Genomic DNA, 23,401 nt, shown 5'->3' on the forward strand with positions numbered 1-23,401 from the left:
GACACTTGGAGGGGAGTCCAGGCTGATCCTCAGAAGACAGGAGAGCCAGCAGAAGCAATCAGAGGCCCCACAAGCAACCCACTGGAGCAGCAGAGAGGTTACTGTCCTTGCAGAAGTACAGTGCTGGGAGCCACGGCTACTTGGGACCTGAAGATTCCTCGGAGCAAGAGTCAACAAAACGTGGTCGATGCAACAGTTGCGGTGCAGCGGGAGTCTGTCCCAGTGACAGAGGCAAGGGCTTACAGCTTGCCAAGTTGGACAGAAAGCAGAGAGGACCCAGGAGATTCCTCAAAACCACGCCTGTGTTGGACTGTTTTCACAGATCAGGAAGACAGAGGATCCCACCAGCCGTAAGTCGTTGCCTTAAGTACCTATCGATGCTCGGGAGTGACTCCTTCTCTCCTTTTTGCTTCTGTGGTGCAGCTGAAGTCTTGCTGACCTGAGAGGATGCACAGCCATGGAATGTTGTGGATTGCTGACAGGTGCCGCAGAAACAATGTTGCAAGGAGAAGTCTTCTCAGGCATTGCAGTCTTGTTCGGTTCCTGTGTTGCCAAGCAGCAGTTTCGGGAAGCCAGGGGCAGAAGATGTCTTTGCAGAGAGGTCATGGTGGAGCCTTGCATGACGAATCTGGGCAACCACCATTAAGTTACTCAAAATAACTCGAAAAGGGGTTTTGGTCACTCTGAAGTGACCACCTATCAGGAGGGGGCTCTGACGTCAGCTACCCGACCTATCCAGTGAGATGCTTCCAGAGGCCTCTGCCCATCTTGGGCTCAAGATGGTAGAACCAAGTAACCACCTGGAGGAGCTCTGGGCACCACCCTAGGGCTGGAGCTGGATAGGGGAGTGGACACTTCCCTTTCCTTCGTGTGTTTCGCACCAGAGCAGGGACCGTTGGTCCCTGGACTGGTGCAAACTGGATTATGCACGGAAGGCACCAAATGTATCCTTCAAAGCAGCTCAGTGGTGTGGGGAGGCTACCCTTCCACAGCCCAGTAACACCTATTTCCAAAGAAGAGGAGGTTGCACCCCTATCCCACAGTAAATCCTTTGTTCTTCTGTCCCCTGCTTGAGCTGGTCAAGCTGCAGGAGGGCAGAAAATTGTCTGAGGGGCTGCAGCAACCTGGGCTTGCCGCAGACCCTGGAAGACTTGTCGAATTTGGGAAACTCTAAGGAACCCCCAGAGTGCATGGAATCATGCCACCAATACTGGAATCAGTATTGGAGTATGATTCCAACATGTTTGATACCAAACATGCCTAGGTTCAGAGTTACCATTATGTAGCTGGACCACAGGCAGTGACCAGTGGTCAGTATGTAGCTAAAATGGCTTTCCCGCACTTACCAGTGAATTGGAATTCGTAGGGGCACCTCTGTGATTTACACTGACCTGGTGTAGTGACCTGTCTTGAAAGGGTGCATGCACCTCTCCACGCAGGCTGCAAATGGCAGGCCTGCAGACACAGTTTTCATGGGCTTGCGTGAATGGCATAATACATGCTGGAGCCCATGGGACACCCATGATGTACCAATGGCCCGGATAGCTTAGTACCATGTACCAGGGACTTACAGGGGTACACCAATATGCCAATTGTAGTGTGTAAGAAGTACCATGACAACCAAATTTAGAGGAGAGAGTAGAATCACTGGGGTCTTGATTAGCAGGATCCCAGGGAAACAGTCCATGCACACTGACATAAAGCAAAAATTGGGGGTAACCATGCCAAAAGGAGGGGACTTTCCTACATGTAGCACATTCCAATGCATGCAATCTCTGCTGAGGATGGAGAGGCTTACCCCAAAACCAGAACACATTTGTTCGGGGACAAGGGCTGATATCTTGCAAATACTAGATCACCTAGCCTCTCTAATTTGTGTACCTCACAGGAGAAGTCATGTCCCAGTTACCAGAACTGTTGCGCTGATCGTGACCGTTGTAAAGTGCCTGAACTATCTTTAAAATTTGATTCCATTCGAAGGGACCTTTATGATCCCTAGAATGGAGAAAAAAAAAAAAAAAAAAACTTAAAGGGGAACATACATGGACCGTGAAGGGATTTAGATGCCTAACAGGTCATCATCTTAGGAAAACAAGGTATCTTCTAACAACTCTGGGACCTAGCAGCAAGACCAAACAACTGACCACCAATATACTGCAGAAAGGTGCAGTATAAAAAAGTACTGTTCATGATGTTGAAATATTATATTACTTTTATAACTTAAAAATGAAATATTTTTTGTATAACCAAAATATAACCATTAAATAAATGTAATTGTCATGCTTCCGAGTTGGAGACTGACTTAACCGTAGGCCATCGGGTCATTTCGCCTTATCCACAGGTGCCCATACATTACCAGAGTAATGGAACAAGGACTAGATTATTTCTCATGTTTGAAATGTACAAAATGGCATTTGGAGTAAAGAACCCAATTAGTCCTTCAACCATGTAAGTCACTGTAATGAGCATTCAAGATTTTCTACCGAACTTGCAGAGCAATCTCATTGTGTTGAGTATAGCATAAGGCCCCAAATCACATTTCGAAAAAGTTTTAAAAACAAATGCATACAGAAACCTGCCCATCACCTGTAGTCTTTACCATAGCTTGGTGCATTTTTCTTGAATATAGTTTTTGCTGCTTGAGTTTATACTGGTTGTAGCGCTGAAAACGGCAAGTGATAATATTATTTGCAATATCTGATAAGTACATTTACATACTGTATGCTGTGTAGTCAGTGCTTAATTTGTAAAGGAATAAGTGCTGGGCCCAAAGATTTACTCAATCTGTGCTTTGGAATGTCAAGTCAAATGTAAAGTCAAATGTAAAGGCTTGATACCAACCCATGCATGTTTAATGTAGTCCCTGCCACTTTCTCTCACGCTTTCGGGTTCTTTTTCATCCCTGCTTTCTTTCTGTCACTATTTTCCTCTTTCTTTTTCTTTATGCTCTTTGTGTTTTCCTCTTTCTTGTTCTTCGTCAAAGTCTGATGAGGAAAAATAAATGTCAGTCCCTAAAAATGAGTACCGAAGAAGTGTGGCACAATTGTTGGAGCGGCAGACCCTGATGCAGAGATCTGGTCCGGGCCCAGGGTTCAATTCCTGCCTTGGCAGGTCTTGGGCTCAGTTCCCTTGGACCACATAATTCTCGCCTCGGTGCCTAATCTAACTAATGGGTCCCACTCCATAACTCTGGGCAATAGCTTCCTTAATCTCCACAACGGCCCTGACAGTGCTTGGCTGCCTGGCTTCGCCCTGAGGGTTTACCTAGGAGTGGGCACCTCACAGGTAAAAGCCAGGAGGGGTTCCACAGTGGTATGCATACAGTGCCTTGAGACCCTAATGGGTGAGTAGTGCGCTATACAAGTGCAAAGTTTACATTTACTCGCTCAAATTAGGCACTGTATGTATCAACATATTTGTTAGAATGCTTAAAAATAATTAACAGTGCCACCAAACTGTGACCCTCAGGTTACAAAGAGATAGAGGCAGTGGCTGTATCAAATCTACTGAGCTCATTACAAATTTGATATGCTTTCTAAGAAAGATAGTAAGCAGTTACTGAATATATGCTTCGAGGACACTGTACCAGATCTGGGCCCTATTCTTCTCAACGTATACCTGAGATGAACTATAAGTCTATCATTCCTATCCTTCCCAGGGAAATGGGAGAAAGTGCAAGAGGAGGGAACAGCACAAGGAGTGGTCTGCCCAGGAAGCCTAGCTCGACCTCCAGCCTTCCATCCTTAGCTGCCTAAAGCATGACACTGGGGTGCCTCTCCAGAAAAGAACATTTAATGCAGGGAGTGGCATCTGTAGCTTGCTTGTGTAGAACCTAATCTGTCTCTGTGTAGCTCAGTCCACTTTTTCACCCCAGCTTGTGCATAACACTGGGGAGAAGAGGTGTCTCATAATACCAGCCAAGTGCTGACCTATGCCCACAAGAGTTAAGTAAAAAATTCTCCAGAACTGGATTTTTCATAGATTAACATGCTTGAATCAACCCTGATGTCGAGGTGGGAGTGTCATGGTACATTCTAAGGCAGTGAAAGTAAATATATAGCTTAGAACGGCAAAATACATTCACTTTAATAGCTTACCTACATCATTTATAAAGAACCAGACTCCAGCCATTCAGGTGATAGCACCCTCTAGGACACTCCCAGCTGAGACATCCTCCCTCAGATTTTCTACTGAACGTCCTGTGATAGGGAGTCTCTCTGAGCTCTGCACATTTCTTCTTCTTTTTACTCAAATTTGGTATGCCCAAATTTCTTCTGCTGTATCAACATGTCAGAACCTTCAAAGATCTTGTGGGACCTGGGGAAAGAAATGGCTGCATTTGGAAGATCCTCATAAGGACTGCATATATTACCTCCATCCTGCCTACAAGGTAAAAGTCTGCAAAATGTGTAGGACCTTTTCTTCTAAAACTCTTGAGGGCAGAGAGGGAAGGTTATTATTATGATTGCAAAAGCTAAAGGCAAAAACTGCTGTTGTCTCTGAGGAGGAAGACAATGTGGATTCTATCACCTCACAGGAAAACTCTAAGAAAGGGAAAGGTTGCAGGTGGTCACCAGAGAGGTACAACAGAGCCTTTCAAAAGATACATCATGTGTCTTCAAAAGGTTCCTCAAATAAAGAAAGACAAGCTGCTGCTCCTCTGAGGTAAAATCTGAACCCTCCTCCATCCTTGGCCTTAGCTTTGAAGCCCTCAAGATCCTTCTCAGATCCTGCCTCAATCAAACATAAACTGACTGTAAAACCCTTGTAGACGACGGCATCACCGTCAAAATCATTGTCAACGCCAATGAAAATCAAGACGTTGACAACGACAATCATGTCTTCTAAAACCACTCTGTCGATGACAACCACCTTGTTGATGATAACGACACCGTCGGCCGGCACACCACCACCGTTGATGACCACAACAAACACCTCGTCGACAACAGCAACACTGTCAAAATCATTCTCGATGCAGATGTAAATCAAGATGAGGAAGACGACAATCACGTTGTCTACAACCACTCTGCCGACGAACACTACCTCATCGACGATGACCACCTCAAAGACAACGATAATGACACCATCGGTGGGCACACAAACACCATCGATGACCACACCATCGACAAAGACCTGGTCAATGAGGCCATTGACAACGAAATCTGCACTGTTAATCCTCACGCCGGACCTGACCATATCAACACCTTGGACGAGACAACCTGCACAGGACAAAGTACATCCGGAGCACACCCTTTAAAGTGTCTCTTCTTTACCAACTAGCCACTTACTAGACTTAAAGGAGTCAGATAATGAAGAAGTTGGACCTTTTGTACCAGCTCATAGCCCATCTTGGCTGCATGTGAAATACCAGGAAAAGGATGATGATGAAGATGATAATTATGAGCAGGTATATCAACGACACAGTATATGGAAAGCCCACAACAATATATGGAGCAGACCTGTCCTATTGCTATACCTGAAGTCATGATTCAGGTGCCGGCAGCCTTGGTACAAGACCTGCAGTGTGTATTATAGGATTTCGGCAAATGTTTTCCTATGTCTGCACAGACAACACCCTCACCTTTGCGTTCTCCAGCACATGGATCACCGGATCCTGTGCAGCACCTGCTAGTAGAGTGACACCAATGTTGAACATTGCCATGCCCTCCTGGGATGACCTATCTTCTTTGGAAGGTGATGAAGAAGAGGGTGAAATGCACGACACTCAATTAGAGGCCAATGAGTGGGACACCAGCTCATCCCCACAGCTTCTCGTCGAGCGTCCCAACCAATAGATTCTCCACCACAGGATATTGGTGATTTTCATACTCTAATGGAGAGAGCAGCTACACTTTTACAGCTCCCGAACACAGTGAAGCAATCAGATTGTTTCCTGTGTGATTTTAAGGAACAGTCAAGAAAGACAGTTAGAGCAATCCCTATAGCTGACAACATTTGGGAGAAAGGTATTAAAATAATGAATACCTCTGCCACAGCGACTGCAGTTCTTCCCTGAATCGACAAGAAGTATAAGGACCCTGCGGATTTTCCGGCATGTCTGGTAGGACATCCAAAACCAGACTCAGTCATTACACAAGCTGCCCAGCGCCGGTCAAAAAACACTTCCACGCCCATCTCAAACCCACCTTACAAGGAGGGCAGATGCTTTGACAGTATAGGGAGGCGGTTTTCCACCATCTCAGGCACTACTGTACATGTTGCAAACCCGTTAGCAATCCTGAGCAAGTATGACTGCCAGATGTGGTCAGACATCGCTACATATCTGGAGTTTCTGCCAGAGGATAAGTGAGCGGAAGCAAGGAAAATATTGTTGGAGGGAGAAAGATCTGTGTCCCAAATTATAGATTGTGCCATGTACATACTTTCCCTAGGTTTCCGACAGGGCCCGGAGGCAGCAGGGTTTAGGTGCCAAGTTTGGCTTAAGGCGACAGCATTTCATCCTGAATTCCAAATGAAAATCCTAGACATGCCATATGATGGCGATGCTTTGCTTGGAAAGCACATCGATGACGCCTTGCAGGCCAGCAAAGTGGACCCAGAGACCGCAAAGGCATTGGGTACCCTTCATTTCAAGGAAACACCTTTTCAGAGGGGCCCATGGAAGACTACATCCCCCACAGCACCCCACTCTCCAGGATCATGAATTTCTCAGTTTGACCATCAATAGCGAAAGATTATTACTGACAAATGGGTCCTCAATCTCATCACATATGGCCATAAACAGGAGTTCAGAAGAATTTCACCTATCACTTCACTAATATGAGCGCCTCCACCGCATCACCATCTTCTCATGAAAGAAGCACTAGCCATGTTGATCAAGGGTGCCATAGAAAAAGTTTCACACACTCAGAAGGGAATGGGTTTCTGTTCTTGTTTTTTCCTGGTGAAGAAAAATCTTGAGAATCGTGTCCCATTCTGGATCTCAGGAAACTCAAGTACCTGAAAACTAGTCCTTTCGTATGATCACTCTCCAAGAAATTGTGCAACTCCTCAATCATAGGGGTTTCATGGCCAGCCTGGGTTTTCAGGATGCGAATTTCCATATCCCTGTCCATCCCAAACATTGCAAGTGTCTCAGATTCATGGTAGCTGGCACTCACTATCAATGCAAAGTTCCTCCCTTTAGTCTGGGGTCAGCCCCCTCACCCCTGGATTTTCACGAAATGCCGCACCCCATTGGCAGCCCACCTCCAATAGAAAGGACTGCAGGCATTTCCATATTGTGACTACTGGCTCCTAAAGGCACCATCTGTTTAGCAGGTGTCAGAGACTACAACAACAGGTGTACGACTGTCTCAATCCCTGGTGCTCACTGTAAATTATCAAAAGTCTCTACTGTCTCCCTCAACAAAGATAACCTTTCTAGGAACAATTCTGCCATACTAAGGCCAGTCGGCCTTTAAGAGGAAAGGCTAAGGCACATTTAACCAGGGCAGTCTCTTCAACTGCAGCCCTGTTTGCTGGAGTGCCTATCGAGAGTATATATCATGGTGCAACATGGAAAAACAGGCATTCGCTCATCCAGCATTATTGCCTGGAGTCTGCGCAGTGCAGTGATTCAGCTTTGGGGAAATTGGTGCTTTGGTATCTTTTCCAATAAGGTGAGCTTTTTATCATAAAATGTATATATACAGGGACGTTCTAGTTAGGCTCTGAATTTACTTGTACAAAACCATAGAAATTCAGCAGTTAAATTTAGAGTTCTTTTAAGTAACTGTAACCGACAGAGTGGGTCTGTGAGTGGGTGCATGATGGTCTAATTGGGCTGTGAGGGAGTGCATGAGAGTCAAAATGGGGCTGTGAGTGGGTAAAAGATTGAAAGAGAGAGAGAGGAAGAAATAGTTGTTTATGCTTTGATATATGACATACTTAGAACAAGATATTTCTGGACAAATTAAGAAGAAACATGTATTTGTTATTTAAAAAAGCCTAAGATTACCTTTCAGTATGGGCATTAAAATTTGTAGTTAAAAAAATAAAAAAGAGGGAAACAAGTCCAGCTGGGCTCGAACTCTTTATGCTCAATGTGAAGGTATGTGACCTTCACACTGAGCTATTGCCTTTTTTTCCCTTTTAGCCATTTATGGGCTATCGGGGGACTGCGAGGGAGCCCTTGAGGCAACCCCCCCGTCCCAACAGATTTATTTATTTATTTTCAACAAAATGCCCTTTCCGGGCTATCTGGCTTCCCCCAAAGTACCATTGCTTCAGCAAGCATGGAGCTGCTTTGACAGCAGCTCAGTGCTTGCTGAAGCATTTCATTTCTGTCCCCTGCATGCAAGATGAAATCTTAGGATTTTGACAGCGGGATCTGCTTTATATGGTCCCTCAAAATACAGTGTTGTCGCTGGGATGTCCCACCCGGGGTGAGGTGGAGCAACATTAGGCGAACTACTGGTACATGAAGGAATTACTGAAAAAAAATCTCCAGATCCAGTGTAGCACCTGGGGTATTCAAAAGGTGAGAAATCTGTGGTTATGTAGAGTATGCACCAGAAAGACCGTTACAGGAGGTAAGTAACTTGTTCTTCAGGGCAACATTTTTGATATATTGGTATAGATGTTGACTCTGCCTGTCATGTCCTATTCTGATTCCGGAACTTAGTTTTGATTACAATTTTAAAGAATGAAAGTTTCGTATCAACCCAGTGTTAACTGATCTGTTGCTTCAGAAATGCTTCCTGGGGTGTGTCCCACTGTGTTTACTTGACCTATAAGTATATTGTAACAGGATTCACTGGCAATATGTTGAGATCTAAAGGAAGTTTTTGTCGTACACAAGTTGTTTTGTCTTGTTGTTCACAGTTTTCTACAGCTATTTCCAATATTATTTGTGAATCTGCCAAATATTGCTAGAACTTTCAGAAATGCAGGACTAATTTTACATGAGCAGATTTACATTTTTCACACCTTGAGATTTGCAGTTACCCGATAAACTAAAGAATAGTTCATCTGATTCACAGTCATTCCAGCTCCAAAGTCGATCTTGCGCCTGCAATTTACTTTATTTATTAAGTGTAAATAAATGTTTTTGTATTCACAAAATGTGTATATCTCACTCAGGGAGGGACACCAGTAAAGCTATGTGAAAACTTACAAATTTGCATGTTTGTGGCTATTCAAAAACATTTGCAGGCACCCTCAATATGCTTCTAAATTTTCTTCTGTTAAGGGCATGAATGTGTGTGTGTTAAAATAGAGGCAACACCCATTATATTGGTTGAGGTAATGTGGAAGTGGTTTCTTTGCAGTTGCTGTCGTCCTGACATGTGATCAAAGTGACTCGGTCTCCGACGAGATGAGGTAGCGTCCACATTTGAGGCCTGGCTCCACAGTAGATTCTGTTGCTGGACTGCCTCCGTTCCTCCCCAAGTTTCTGGGAGCTGGAACGACCCCACCCAACTGCAAGAGTTTTATGAGGAGATGCGTCTCATATTGGGTGGCCTGGCCCTGCTGACATGCCTTTGGGCCCCGAGGCGTCAGCAGGAGCCCTACCTGATACTGTGCTTTGTGCTTTAGCCCCAGCTCTGACAGGGCCCTTTGGATCAATTCCTGATCCGGCCCGGTGCCAGCTGAACTACCTCAACCTTTCCCAGCACTGATGCCAATGCTGATGGTCCCGGCCCCGCTGGAACCCACCGGTTGTGCCATCCCCATTCTAATCCCTGATTCTGACACTGGGCCGGAAGGGGTGTCGCCCAACACCAGTCCGGCGCCATCTGGAGCCATGCCGAAGCCTGAGCCCTATTTTTATGGGCTAGGACTTGAAGAGGAACAGGAGGGTTCGATGGACCCTGAAGAATACCAGCCTTATGACAGCTTGGACTGGTGTTAGGATGTGGGTGAGGCCAGTGGAGAGGACACTTCTTCAAATACTGGTATGCTTTCTCCCTCTACCATGACTACAAAGAGGAAAGCGTCATTGGCAGTGGTGGTGAGGACTGCAGCCGAGGTCCTGTAGCTTAGCTTGTCAGTGGCAGTCAAGACAAACATCTTGGCTGAAGTGCTTCAGCCAGGAGTGCCCCTTCAGAACCACTTCTCCCTTTTAGTGAGGCACTTACTGATGTCCTACTTGGGACTTGGTCCAAGCCCAACACAGGGGCTCTTGTGAACAGGATGTCTGCCCGCTTCCACCACCCCACACAGAAAGACCCAAGTTTCCACACACAGCACCCCCACTCCAGAGGGCTTGGCAGTCTAGACCTCCACCTGTCATGTACCTCCTGGCAAATTCCCACCCACACCACTGGATTGGGAAGCCAGTAGGCTGGAAATCTTGTGGAAGAAGATGTTTTCGACCACCAGCCTGACATTGTGGTACGTGAACACTGCATGCCTTACTCCCATGCTCTGTGGGAAACAGTTGTGCAGGTGCTGACAACAGTCCTGGAGGAGGCCCAGGCCAAGCTCTCCCAACAGGGGAGGGATGCAGTGACGTTCACCATCAGATGGGGACTGGACACCACTGACTCACAGGGCAGAGCAATTTCATTGACGTTGCCTTACTGGTTGAGAACAACTGGCTTTTCTGGCGCTGTCAAGACATTGCTTATGGACATGCCCATTGATGGCTCCCATCTCTTTTGAGACCAGGCAGATTCAGCCCTGGAGTGCTTTAAGGACATCAGGGCTACAGCCAGGTAGTTAGGCCTTTCCATGGCCCCTCTCTCCCCCAACATGCCTTTTGTGACCACAGAAGGGGCTTCCAACTGCATCCTTACCCATCCTGCCACCATTGCAGGCATGCCTCCCATCCTCTGTGTGGCGGAGGACACAGTGCCTAGAGACCCCATGGTTCAGGCAGCCGGAGATCTTATCAGTCCACCACTCCCCTGGCAGCTGCAGCCTCCAAACCCTCCTTGTCTGACCTCAAACTATCATGGGCACCTAGTTGGCAGCATGATTCGTCACCACCTGCCCACTGGCATTCCCTAATATCAGAGGTGGGTTTTGCAGATTGTCCACCATGCCGCCCTCAAGGAACAGGATGACAGAGGGCCACCTTTCTCTTCTCTGCCAGGAAGTGACTACTCTCTTGGACAAGGAAGCCATAGAGAGGGTTCCAATGCCTGAAGGACGTTGTGGTTGCTATTCCTGCTTCTTTGTGGTGCCCACAAAGGACTGAGACTTGAGAATTTTGTCCTGTCCTCAACCTGCTCCCTCTCAGTTTCTTCCTCAAGAAGGAGTAGTTCAAACCCTTTAGTCTCGCTCTGGTTCTGTCTGCCCTGGGAGACTGGATAGTAACGTTGGACATGCCTGATACATATTTTCACATCCCTATCCTGCCTGCCCACAGACGTTGCATGGCTGGCTGTTGAAGGCGGGCTTGCAAGAGGTTATCGTCTCCCACCTCCAGGTTATGTGAACCTCCTGCACTCCCTGGTGGTTAAACATCTGGTGGGTTCTCTGAACACCAGAGCGGACAAACTCAGCCGAAGATTCCTAGCAGATAACGAATGGCGACTCCATCCAGAGGTGGTGCTAGGTCTCTTTCAGCAGTGGCGAGAGCCTTTGTTAGATCTGTTTGCCAGCAAGAATTCACAATGTTAGCAGTTCTGTGCGCTGGAGTTTCCAAGGCGGCTCTCGCTCTGAGACACTTTTTGTCTTGAGTGAAGCATAGGCCTCTTGTACGCCTTCCTCCCCATACCACTTCCTGTCCAGAATTCTCAAGAAGATGGCGATTGATAGGTCTCATAGTATTTTTGTGGCTCTGGACTGGGCACGGAGATTATGGTATCCCGAGGTGTTGAGCATGGCCATTGGTCCTCCAATCAGACTGCCCCTTTGGGGGGGGGAATGTTCTGTCGCAGCAGCATGCGAGGATTCTCCACACAAACCTGTTAATACTCTGCTTTCACGCATGGAGATTGAGCAGCGACAGTTGACAGCTTTTGACCTTCCACCCGAAGTCTGTGCCGTTATCTTAGCAGCCCGGCGTCCCTCCATCAAAATAGTATACACCTGCCGTTGGTGAAAATTTGTGGCATGGAGTGCAGAATAACAAGTCGATCTGCTTTCTGTCCCCCTTTCTCAGGTTCTCCTTTTCATTCTTTCTCTTATCCTGCAGGGATCTGCCTTGGGCACTCTCAAGAGCTACCTTAGTGCTATTTTTCTGCTTTTCTGTGGTTTCATAACCAGCTATCCCTCTTCAAATCCCTTACTGTAACTAGGTTTTTGAAAGGTTTTCAACATTTGTTTCCATCTTCTCCTTTCATTATGCCGCAGTGGGACCTCAATCTAGTCCTAACTTTTCTTATGTGCACTCCCATTGAGCCTGTACACAATTGTCAGCTCAGGGTCCTCACTGTGAAGACTGCCTTCCTCCTGTCTTTTACATCTGCCCGAGGGGTCAGTGAGCTTCAGGCTTTACTATATAGGCCTCCCTATTCAAATATCTACCCAGACAAGCTGGTGCTTCGTGCATGAACTTTCTTTCTTCTAAAAGTGGTCAGTCCCTTTCACGTACCCCAGTCTATCACTCTGCCTAAGTTTTAAGCTCTGCAACATCCTTCCAAATAAGAATAGCAACTCCACAGTCTGAACCCAAAAGGAGTGTTTGATCGAACAAAAAAGTTCTGGGTGGAAGACCAACTCTTCATGGGTTATGTCGGAGCAAAGAAGGGAAGGCTGTGCAGAAGCGGACTATCTCCAGATGGATTGTGTTCTGCAAGAAGATCTGCTGCACAGTGGTAAAGATGCAACCCCCTGAGGGTTGCGTGCTCATTCCACCAGAGCCAAGACTGCAACCACTGCGTTAGCATGCGGAGTTCCAGTCCTGGACATCTGCTAGGCAGCAGCATGGACATCTCTGCACACGTTCACAAAACACTACTGCCTGGCCAGTCAGGTTCTTCGGAATGGGCATTTTGCCCAGTCGGTTCTGCAGGGCTTCCTTGTGTAAAAGTGGTCTGCAGACCTGCTTCCAGGGAATTATTGTTTGGGTACCTATTTAAAGTTAAAACATCTGCTGCTTGAAGTCTCTATCAGATAATTAAGTTACTTACCTTCGGTAATGCCTTATCTGGTAGAGACTATATCTAGCCGCAGATTCCTTACCGACCCACCCTTCCTTCCTGCTATGCGAACGGATTTCTAGGGACAGGACTCTTCCCTTCCAGGGCCCTAATTTTCCACACCAGAGGTCAGTGTTCTTCATGGCTCCACGCTTCTGCCGTGGAAAGTCATGAAAGGGAAATGACGTCAGTCTGCTGGGGTGTAGCCTATATAGGCACTATGTGCGTCACTTCTGACACAGACAACACCTACCACGCCGAGCCGAACTACGTCACCTATGGCACACGGCCAATTTCGGGCTTATCCTACCAGAACCGCAAGTCCAGGTCATTCAGGCTGATACCGATGTTTCAGCCTCAGTACTGGATTTTGGCGAGACTTGCTCTGAGGCTACTGGGACTAATGGCTTCCTTCATCTTGATGGTGACACATGCCCACTGGCATTTAGGGGCTCTGCAGTGGAACCTGAAGTTCCAGTGGGTGCAGCATCAATTGAGCTCTCCGACACGGTCCAAATCTTGGAGAGCACTGAAAAAAACCTGCAGTGGTGGCTAATGAATCACAAATGGGTCAGCGACAACTCATCCCCCTTCTCCAACCAGTTGCTGCAGTAGTAACAGATGCATCACTCCTGGGATGGGCAGCCATCTGGGAGAGGTGGGGATCAGAGGATTCTGGTCTCCAGCGGAATCCGGACTCCACAGCAACCTCTTGGGGCGATCCATTTCGGAAAACAAAAATGTTTCCAGATCTAGTTTGACGCCTTGAGAAAATTCTAAGGTAAGGTATCTAGTGTTAGATAAAGAGGGTCATTACAACCCTGGCGGCCGGCAGTAAGGTGGCGGGAACACCGCCAACAGGCTGGCGGTGTCCCGCCAGCTATTGTGACCGTGGCGCAAAAGCCACGCCATACCGCTGGCACCTCCACTTAACCGCTGGGTTTCCACCTGGCGGTCATAATCCCCAGGGCAGCGCTGCAAGCACCGCTGCCCTGGGGATTATGAGTCCCCGACTGCCAGCCTGTCCTTGGCGGTAAACACCGCCATGGAAAGGCTGGCGGTAAGGGGACTTGGGGTGCCCCTGGGGGCCCCTGCACTGCCCATGCACTTGGCATGGGCAGTGCAGGGGCCCCTAGGCATAGCCCCGTCGTGCATTTCACTGCCCAAATTTCGGGCAGTGGAATGCGCAACGGGTGCTACTGCACCCGCTGCATATCAGCATTGCCGCCGTCTCTATTAGGAGCCGGCAGCAATGTTGATGTGACATTTCCGCTGGGCCAGCGGACGGTAACACTGTTACCGTCCGCTGGCCCAGCGGAAATGTCATAATAGGGAGGCAGCAATACCGCCGGCAATGGCGGTATTCTGTCTCCCGAGGTCGTAATGACCCCCATAGTCTCTACCAGATAAGGCATTACTGAAGGTAAGTAACTTGTTATCAGGCCAATTGCCATCACATATCAGTATTTATCTAATCATTCCCATTACTTATTGTTACATATTTTCAAAGTCAGAGCAAGGGTAAAAATATATGCTCAAATAACCAGCCTTTGTGATAGCACAGCTACTCTATAGATGACATTAATGGTGGTTAATTGTCATTGTTATGACTATAAATTTGCATTTGGCTTATATACTATTTTTGAATACTTCACTCTCATATGAATTATGGATTTGTTAGTCAAAATACAATTCTTGAAAAGGCAAGATTTTTTTGTGTAACTATTTTCTGAATAGTTCTTCCTGCCTTTTCTTTCAGGACTACATTCTGTGCAATCATTTCACAACTCACTGAGGAAACTCAACCAAGTTTTGAGGCCACTCTGAAATCCCGTGCTGTATCCGAGAACTGTGATGCCAAATTTACATGTATAGTCTCAGGTAATTTTCGGATGGAACTTGTTAAAACACATTGCATACGTAAGTGGAAACATTTGTAGAAATATGCATAGTGCAGAAGTTCTGCTTACTGCTTTGAGAGTTGATGTAAAACTAAAGTGCAGTTTGGTGACTGCATTTTCAGAAAGTATCTAAAAGCAATAAAAGTTAAATATAAAAATAGACAGAAGTTTATTTCATAGTAACCAACAGTAGAATTATTACAATGATAATTTCTCTTCTTTGAAATAAGTTTGAGTGTGTGCGTTCACATGTACTCGCACAGGCAGTAACACTTATTTTGTACTTTGATAGAAAGCCATTCCAAGCTGACTACCCATGCATGCACATTCATGTAGACACACAGGCAACCATTTTTAAATGGAGTTTGTCACAGTATAACAAATATAATTCCAAGATGTCTCCCAGTTTATAAGATGCATGACAAAACATGTATTTGCACGGGCAGCCACCTTGAAATTGTCTGTTATACTTTTTATTGGCTTTCTCAAATAGCAAAACAAAAAGAAAACACCGTACAGCACCAGTTTGCTTCAGACAAAAATATCCTTGTTGTCCACATTTCAGCCTATTCGTGCTATGATAAATACAGTAAGTAAAAAGGTTGAGATCTTACTTCCCATTAGCAAAAACAGCATATCATTGTCAAACAGTATAACATGTTTTTGTCCCCTTGTTGAGTACTTTTCAACAGGTAGAGATAGTGGCGGCCAATACAAAGTTAACTATACAAAAAAATAATAGCTAAACAAATAAACTTTGGTCCTTCCTAGGGGTCTACATCAGGCACTTTATGCGTCTTTCTAATTATAATCAGTGAGCGTGTTCTACTCCTATATAAAGCAGGGGGTGGGGGTTTCGTGTATATTGGAAGGCATTTGTCTTCTCTTGCGCCTGGTATCACCTGTTGATGGAGTGTCCTTTATAGTGTTGCTAAATCCTAAGGGGGCCTTGTGGTTAGCCAGTTTCCGTTGTAATTGCCGTTCAGTTAGCACCCTCATTTTCCCGTGGGTCATGTGAGTCTGCACTTGTATCTATGTCCACTCCAGGGTTTGCCCCCCTATGTTCCCAGGCAGCCAATATTTCAGCCCATGGCCCTGCCAGTGGCCTCCTCCGCATCCCTCTTCTGTCATCTTTAAGTAGTGCCTTTTCCTCCGCCCTAGCCCATGTCGTCACATCCTGTACCCAGTCCAGCACCTTGGCGTCCATTGTTTTGCTATGCAGCATTTGGCCACTACCATGGCTAGATCCACAAACCTGTTACCCACTGTTTTCTGTCCAGACCTAGGATACAATCCCACCAGGCAGTTCTCTGGCATACACCGGAGAGTATGATTTAGTGCCTTATTTAACATGGCAATAACCATTTCCCAGAATCTGAATATTACCGGGCAACTCCATGTCATATGGCCAAAATCTGCTTCTGGGTATGGACATCTTGGGCATTGCCGAGGACCCCCCCCCCATAAATTACCAGCAATCTGTGTGGTGTTAAATATGTCATGTGCAAGTAGTTAAATTGGGTATATTTCAATCTTGTGTTTCTGGAGACTTGGTGCGTATAGACCAGTACATTATGCCATTTCAGGTTCAGTATATCTCGACCCAATGATTCCTCCCATCTCATTTTAATCCTCGATAATGGTTTACTGACTGTCTGCAAAAGAGTCCGATAGAGCCATTTCACAACAAGCCTGGCCCCACCGAGTGTCAATAGACTTTGTAACACCAAATGTGTTCAAATTCTCGTTCAACGCCCGGCCACAGACCCTCAAAGTGTGCACCAGAGCCTGGTAGGTTAGGAACTGTCCTGGGGTTATCCCATATCGTTCCATTAGATCTGCCAGTGTAAGAGTGTCCCATGTTGGAAGCAGTCCCCTTCTATGACTAATCCCGCTTTTGTCCATGGTTCGAGTTGCATGTGTGTGAAGATGGTCGGCGGGTCCCCATGTGGAAGTCCTATCAGCGGTAACCCTGGCGCCTATAGTGGTGTCTCCTTTGATCTGCAAAGATACCTCCCCCACCTCCAAGTGCCCTTGCCAGGAGGGGCCACTGGCCATCCATTTCTCCTGTGCGTCTCAATTCATCCAAACTACAGCCATCTAGCCAATGTGCCACCCACTGCAGCTGTACGGCCACATAATATAGCTCAACGTCTGGGTCCCCCAACCCTCCTTCATCTGGAGGGTTACGAAGAACCTCCAGGGACACCCTATTTCGGCCGCCATCCCAAGTCAGTTCCCGTAGTAAGGAGTCTAGTTGCTTAAACCATTACGCCAGTATTTTAACCTGCATGTTTACAAAATAGTAGAGTAGTCTACTAGGTAGCACTATCATTTTAGCCAAAGAAATCCTTGCCATTATCGGCAACCTCAGAGACCTCCAAAACGTCACACAGGTTTGGAGTGACCTAAGGGTGCCGCCCAAGTTAGCCTCCTGCAATTCCAACATGAAATGGAAAACCCTAATGGCCAGATATTTAAAAGAGACTGAGGCCCAAACCAAGTTAATAGCTAGTGCAAATAGGAGGGATGACAGGGGGCACTCCTGCCTTGTGCCTCTGTAGATATTATATTTGACTGAAACCTGTCCGCCCCCTAGCTGTTGTAGATGCTGGACACATCGCACCCATGTGTCGCCGAGCTCTCTTTGCCGCATAATGGCAAACAGATTGTATCAAATCGAAGGCTTTTTCCAGATTTACAGGCATTAGCATCGCACTAGGGTACAGCCTCACTTCTGGGTGCTGCATAATATGATATAGTCTGCGTAGATTAATGGAGGTATTCCTCATTGGGATAAACCCTTTCTGGTCAGGATATAGTAACATTTGCATGTGTGTGGTCAGGCGCATGGCCAATACTTTACTCAATATCTTGAAGTCAAGGTTGAGCTTGGATAGGGGGCGGAACGACGAGGCAGGGGTCCCGGAGTCCCCGGACTTGGGAAGCGGTATCACCAGCGCATCCCTAGTCGTTTCAGGCAACCGTCCCAACTTTAGTGCCTCTGCATAAAGTAATTCCAGCTTAGGATACATTGTGTTGGAGTATGCAGAGTAGAATTCGTCTGGCAAGCCATCTGGGCCTGGCATTTTCCTGCAAGCCATCTCCTTAATAGCCGCACAAATCTCCTGTGGTGTCACTGGTTTGCCCAGTGCCTCCTGTATGTCAGGGCCTCCTATTTGCAAAAGTATGTGGCTCAGATAGATAGTCACTACTACCCCAGATAGTTCCCCTAGTTGGCTATAGAGTTGTTCATGTATGCATGAAAGGTAGTGTTAATATCATGCGGTGAGTATAAAAGGAGACCAACTCCTGTCGGCATTTGCATACTGGGTTTCCCCCTTGTTGGTGAAGAAACCAACCAGGCCAGCAGTCTTCCCACTCTACCCACTTCATCATGTGTCCTAGCTAAATATTCCTTATAATCTATATATATTAGATAATCTTATATCCTATATAATATGGCAGTGAAGCCAGTCCAGTGCCTTAAATTACTCTACCCTAATGTAGCCATGGGTGGTTTCCTCGTCCACTCCCCTCCTGCTCTTAATATCTAGTTTATGTTGTCAATTCTCCAGCACTCTAAGGGCCATATGTACGAAAGCTTTTTCCCATATACACAGAATGGGTAAAATCTTTTCGTACATCTGTTCCTCTACCAGTGCTTTCTTGGCCCCCACTTTTTGACATATACAATTGCCTCGGATCACCACCTTTAGTGCATCCCACTCAATCAATTTATTACATACTGAACCCAGGTTGTGTTCAAAGAAGTCTGTAATGGCTTTGTGTAATGAGTCTTTAAAGGGTCTGTCCTCAAGGAGTGGTGGACTAAGCTGCCACAATGGGATCGCTGGGTGTTCTGGTATCGGCCAGAACCTCATCAACAAGGGGCTATGGTCAGTCAAAGTGCGCCCTAAGTATTCCGTTTGTAATACAGAGTGACCTAGTGCGGACGAACACATAAACATGTCTAATCTAGTGTGCAATTTGTAGACTGGTGAATAATAGAAAATTTCACGTGCCTGAGCGTGCTGTGCCCTCCAAACCTCCAAGAAGTCCCAGTTATCTAGCCTTTGCGTCAACCCCTCTGATGTCTTCCAGGCTGGGGCCCCTGACACCAGAGGTGTAGATCTGTCTAATTCTACATTCATTACACAGTTGAGGTCGCCCCCTATGAGTACGCTTTCAGTGCTCATGGTGGCTAATGGATTTGATAGTTCTTTCGGAAACGTCACTTGACCTTGGTTTGGTACGTATATAGATCCTAATGTTATCTCTTTACCCAAGAGCCTACCTTTCACCAGAATGTATCGCCCCTCTGTGTCAGTCAGTATATGCATGTGCTCAAAAGGTACCCCCGCCCTTATCCAGATTAGCACTCCCATGCATAAGCAGTGTAGGAGGTTGCATAAAGTCTCCGCCATCCATGGCGGAGCCGTTCTATTTCCTCCTTCATTAAATGAGTTTTCTGCAACGTAACAATCTGTGCCCCTCTGCGTTTCAAATATCGGTGAATATCATATTTCTTGGCAGCAGTCCCCATCCCTCTAATGTGATTATCGTCAGTGTCGATTGAAGTTGATTCACTTGAGCCATAGCGGTGTGTTTGCTGAATTTGCTTCCACAGTTCACCTCCCCCCAAACCTCCCAGCTGTCGTCCATGTGGCAGTGACCCCCAGGACCTAAACAAACTACTCCCAACAAAAACTCCCCTACCCAAGGGCAGCCCAGCAATGACCGTCCGTCCAAACCTAAAAGACAAAAACATTAGTATAAAATCTCTACTTCTCGATTGCATGGGATGGCAATCCTCCTGGGGGGTCTGCTATGTTATGTTATTCAGGGCTCTGCTCCAGCCTTACTCAATTCAATGGTGGGTGTCGTCTGGGTCCACTGGCCCCTAGTCGCCAGTGATGCACCCCCATTTCCACTGCCCAACATGAAGCGCCTATCCGAGCCATGTAAGTCTTGATATTTTGCAGCCTCGTAGATCTTTGGGCCATGCGTTCTAGTGAGGCGCCTGTCAAATCATATCCTCTGCCGTTTGGGGAGTCACAATAGGCAATGTTTCATCCAGTATGTTAGAGGCCTCCGAATCTGACATATTCGAGCTGTGCGCAGACGAATTATCAGTTCCATCCCCAGTCTGTTGTGTTGCCACTATTTCAGTCACAGCTAGCAATGCAGCCGCTCTTTCTCGTTCCGTCTGTGAGGGAGAAGGTTTTTTTCAGGTAAGACCCCTCCCTTGTCTACCGCCTGTTTTTATCCTAGTTTTTCGTCTTGGGACTCGAACTTGTGCTGTGGGCAGGGAACAACAACACCATTCCATTACATTCCCCAGCTCATAGGGGCCAATATTACGTGTCCTGTGGAGAATGACATCTCTGTCTTTGAAGTGTAGGAGCCGTGCCACCACTGGGCGGGAGGGGCGGCCCGGGGCCAACGGTCATGGTGATACTCTATGTGCCCCCTGTAGGGCAAAGAAAGGGGTAAGGCCGTCCGATTCTACATCCGTTTGGAGCCAGTGCTCTAGAAATGCCACCATGTCTGCACCCTCTAGTCCTTCCAGCAGTCCGACTACCCGGATATTATTTTGGCGATTTCAGCCTTCTGCATCTTCAGCCCTGCGTTCCAGCACCTTTACTCTCTGTGAGATTACTCAGGCTGCGAGGCAGTTCAGCCTGGTCTGGTTTAATTTCCTCCATCAACACCTCTACAGTTGCGCCAGTTTGTGGGGTTTCACTCGTAATAACCCCAAGCCTACTGAGACTTTGCTTGTGTCCTGCTGCAGCGCCTGCTTGGTGTGCGCTATAGCGGCCAATACCTTATCCAGGTGTAGATGTATGGGGTCGTCTCCGGGTTCCCACTGTGTCTCGCCCCCTATCTTCGGTGGAGCGGTTGCATCAATGTCTTGCACTGTATTATGCATTTTCTGCTGTGCTTTGCCCATGGTGTCCTCCTTGTTGTCTTGATTCTTGCCTTAAAGATCTAGTCTGTCTCCTGCCGTGGCGACTTGTGTTGTAGCTATGGGCCTGGAAAGTGGAAAAGATTCAGTCTACTGCTCACTGGGGTGCACTATTGCATCATCACAGGGGTCAGGCCTTGGTCGGTACTTCCAGACCCTGTGGCTTAGCAGAGAAGTCCCCCTGCAGGCCTCACCACCTCACAATCTGTCTAACTGTGGCTTCTACTCTATTCAGTGAGCCCCAAATGCCTCGTCTGGTATACTGTCTCTGGGATGGCCCAGAGTAAACCTGGGTCCAGTGGCCGCTGCGGCAAGACTCAACGGTCGGAGCCCTCCTCCCTCCTCTTACTATTACTATGATCAGTTGGGGTGCACGAAGTAGACCCATTGTGTGGGATCCTCCATGCCACTATTCGACCTCGTTGAGTCTTCGGAGTCCCCCCTCCAGCCTCCCGTCGTCCATTTGTTGGGCCCAGATCTCACAATCAGGGGGAGAGGGAAGGGTCGCCTCATGCTTATCACTCCTGGTTAGTCCGTCTGGCTCTTTTATCCTGTTTTCCTCTTTTTATTTTAATTTTTCCTCCCCCTGCCGCCTCCGCTCCAGGATTAACAGCCCGCTGCGGCCCCCTCACCCTGCACTGGCTGCTTTCTTTGTACCAGTGCTCCGGGCCCCAGTCTAATGCTCCTGCCCATCCATGTTCCCTAGTCAGAATCCCGGGCTCGGTGGAGGGGGTCTCCACCCATCACAGCTCGCCGCAGACCAAACTCGATGCTCCCCCAGCTCCTCTGCACTCCCCCCTGCACCCCCGCCCTCCCCCACCTTGGGGCAGCGCCTCAGCTTCAGCGGTCACACCCGCCCTAGGACGCCTCCATCACTGCGCCTGACATTCTCTGATCTATCACCTCCAGTCAGCCATTCATCTTGGGTTCTGCCCGAATGGGACAGCACCGCATATCCCTGGTAGCAACCAATGCAGTGCAGAGGGGACTCCCACCAGCCGCAGGTCACCTGGGTCCAAAGCCAGGGAGCGGCCCACTCCATTGTCACCTGGCTCCGCTGCAGGCAGTGTCTCAGTCTCGGCGGTCTCACCCGCCCTAGGCTGTCTTTGTCGCCACACCTCCAGGGCTCCCGTCACTCGTCGCCGGTTGACAGGATTTTTTAGTTTCGACCTAGATTGGGCCACGCCGTGGCTCCCTTGCAGCAACTATTATAGTGTAGGGGTGCTCCCCAGGCGCACCCTCAAGGTCGTTTGTCAAGGATTATAGTTTAGGCCGGAGCAGAGCTCTCTGCTTACACGTCCTCCATTGCTGGCTTCCAAGCCACGCCTCCCTGGTCTGTTATACTTCATGACAAAAAAACATTCTCAGATGGTCCATCTTTCATACTCAGCCATGTTTAAATGGTTTTGGCAACCAGACAAGCATTGGCAAATTACAACAGTTCTACCGCCGCTTAGTAAAGGAAACACCTATTAGCTTAGCCAGTGCTTACAATTAACTTTGTTCTTACTATCCCAGAGTAAAATAGTGTGTATAAAACATATGCAGTGTGGGTCAGTAGAGCGTGTATTTAGATAACACTGATTGTAGCGAAATTATTTGACTCTTTTATTCTATGCATAGCAGCAACGTTTAAAACGTCTTCGGTTTCAGGTTTATTCTGAGTACAGGTCCGCCGGAAGCATCCCTTTTTTTAATTAAAACCACATAGCATTGAGATTCAGGACATCTTACCTCAAAAAGAAATCCAAAATGTTTGGGTTTCATATAAATGCGTTGACCCCTCTTGAAATATGTGCTGTTCTGAGAACAGTGTAACATGAATATGCACAGTTGCTTAAAGAACATGTTAATAACGTTTAAGGTATCTATTCCCCCATCTATTTGAGTTACAGTTTTTTAGTGAGCTTTTGATTATCTACTGCAGACAAAAGTACCAACGCCCTCCTCCCCGCACTCTCCGAACAGATCCTCAGCTAGGATATCAGCGCTATGTAGGCAGAATTCTCACCTCTTTAATACCTGAAGGCAACATTCACCTGTCGTAAGTTGACAAACTGTCCCTTGCAATTGTCTGGATCTATATCGCGCACAGATGCATATTTTGTAATAATGTTTGGACCATTTGGTCTGTTAACTATTTTAGTAGGTAAAATGTGCAAATTATGCAGTAGATAGTGTGTTATGCAAGGCTAATCGATAATTATTGACAAAAATAACTGTTGTCCTGGAATTCCAGGTGCCCTTGTAGTGAGCTAGCACATTTCTACAAGTCTAAAAATAAATACAAATATTATGTTGACTTCATATTTCAGATGATTTTTATTTTAGCAGTTCTTCATCTGTGAAATAACTGAGTCAATTAAAAATCAAGAACCTGTTACTCTAGACCTCTGGCTTTATGTCATTCAGTGATCGTAGTGCCATTTATATAATCACGGGATTATCTTTGCCATCCACAAACAGTACAATATCTTTTCACACGCGAGTCAACACTG

The 23,401-nt window shown here is 47.0% G+C and overlaps 1 protein-coding gene across 2 annotated transcripts in view; it reads left to right on the forward strand.

The window, feature by feature from the left end:
• ALPK3 (alpha kinase 3) overlaps window positions 1-23,401 on the forward strand; it is a 996,430-nt gene that overhangs the window by 121,502 nt on the left and 851,527 nt on the right. For both annotated transcript variants that reach the window (XM_069222021.1, XM_069222022.1), the window contains one exon: window positions 14,794-14,915. In XM_069222021.1, the coding sequence (XP_069078122.1) occupies window positions 14,794-14,915 (122 nt within the window). The remainder of the gene's footprint in view (window positions 1-14,793; window positions 14,916-23,401) is intronic.

The sequence above is a fragment of the Pleurodeles waltl genome, chromosome 3_1, assembly GCF_031143425.1.
Source record: "Pleurodeles waltl isolate 20211129_DDA chromosome 3_1, aPleWal1.hap1.20221129, whole genome shotgun sequence".
Lineage (NCBI taxonomy): Eukaryota > Metazoa > Chordata > Amphibia > Caudata > Salamandridae > Pleurodeles > Pleurodeles waltl.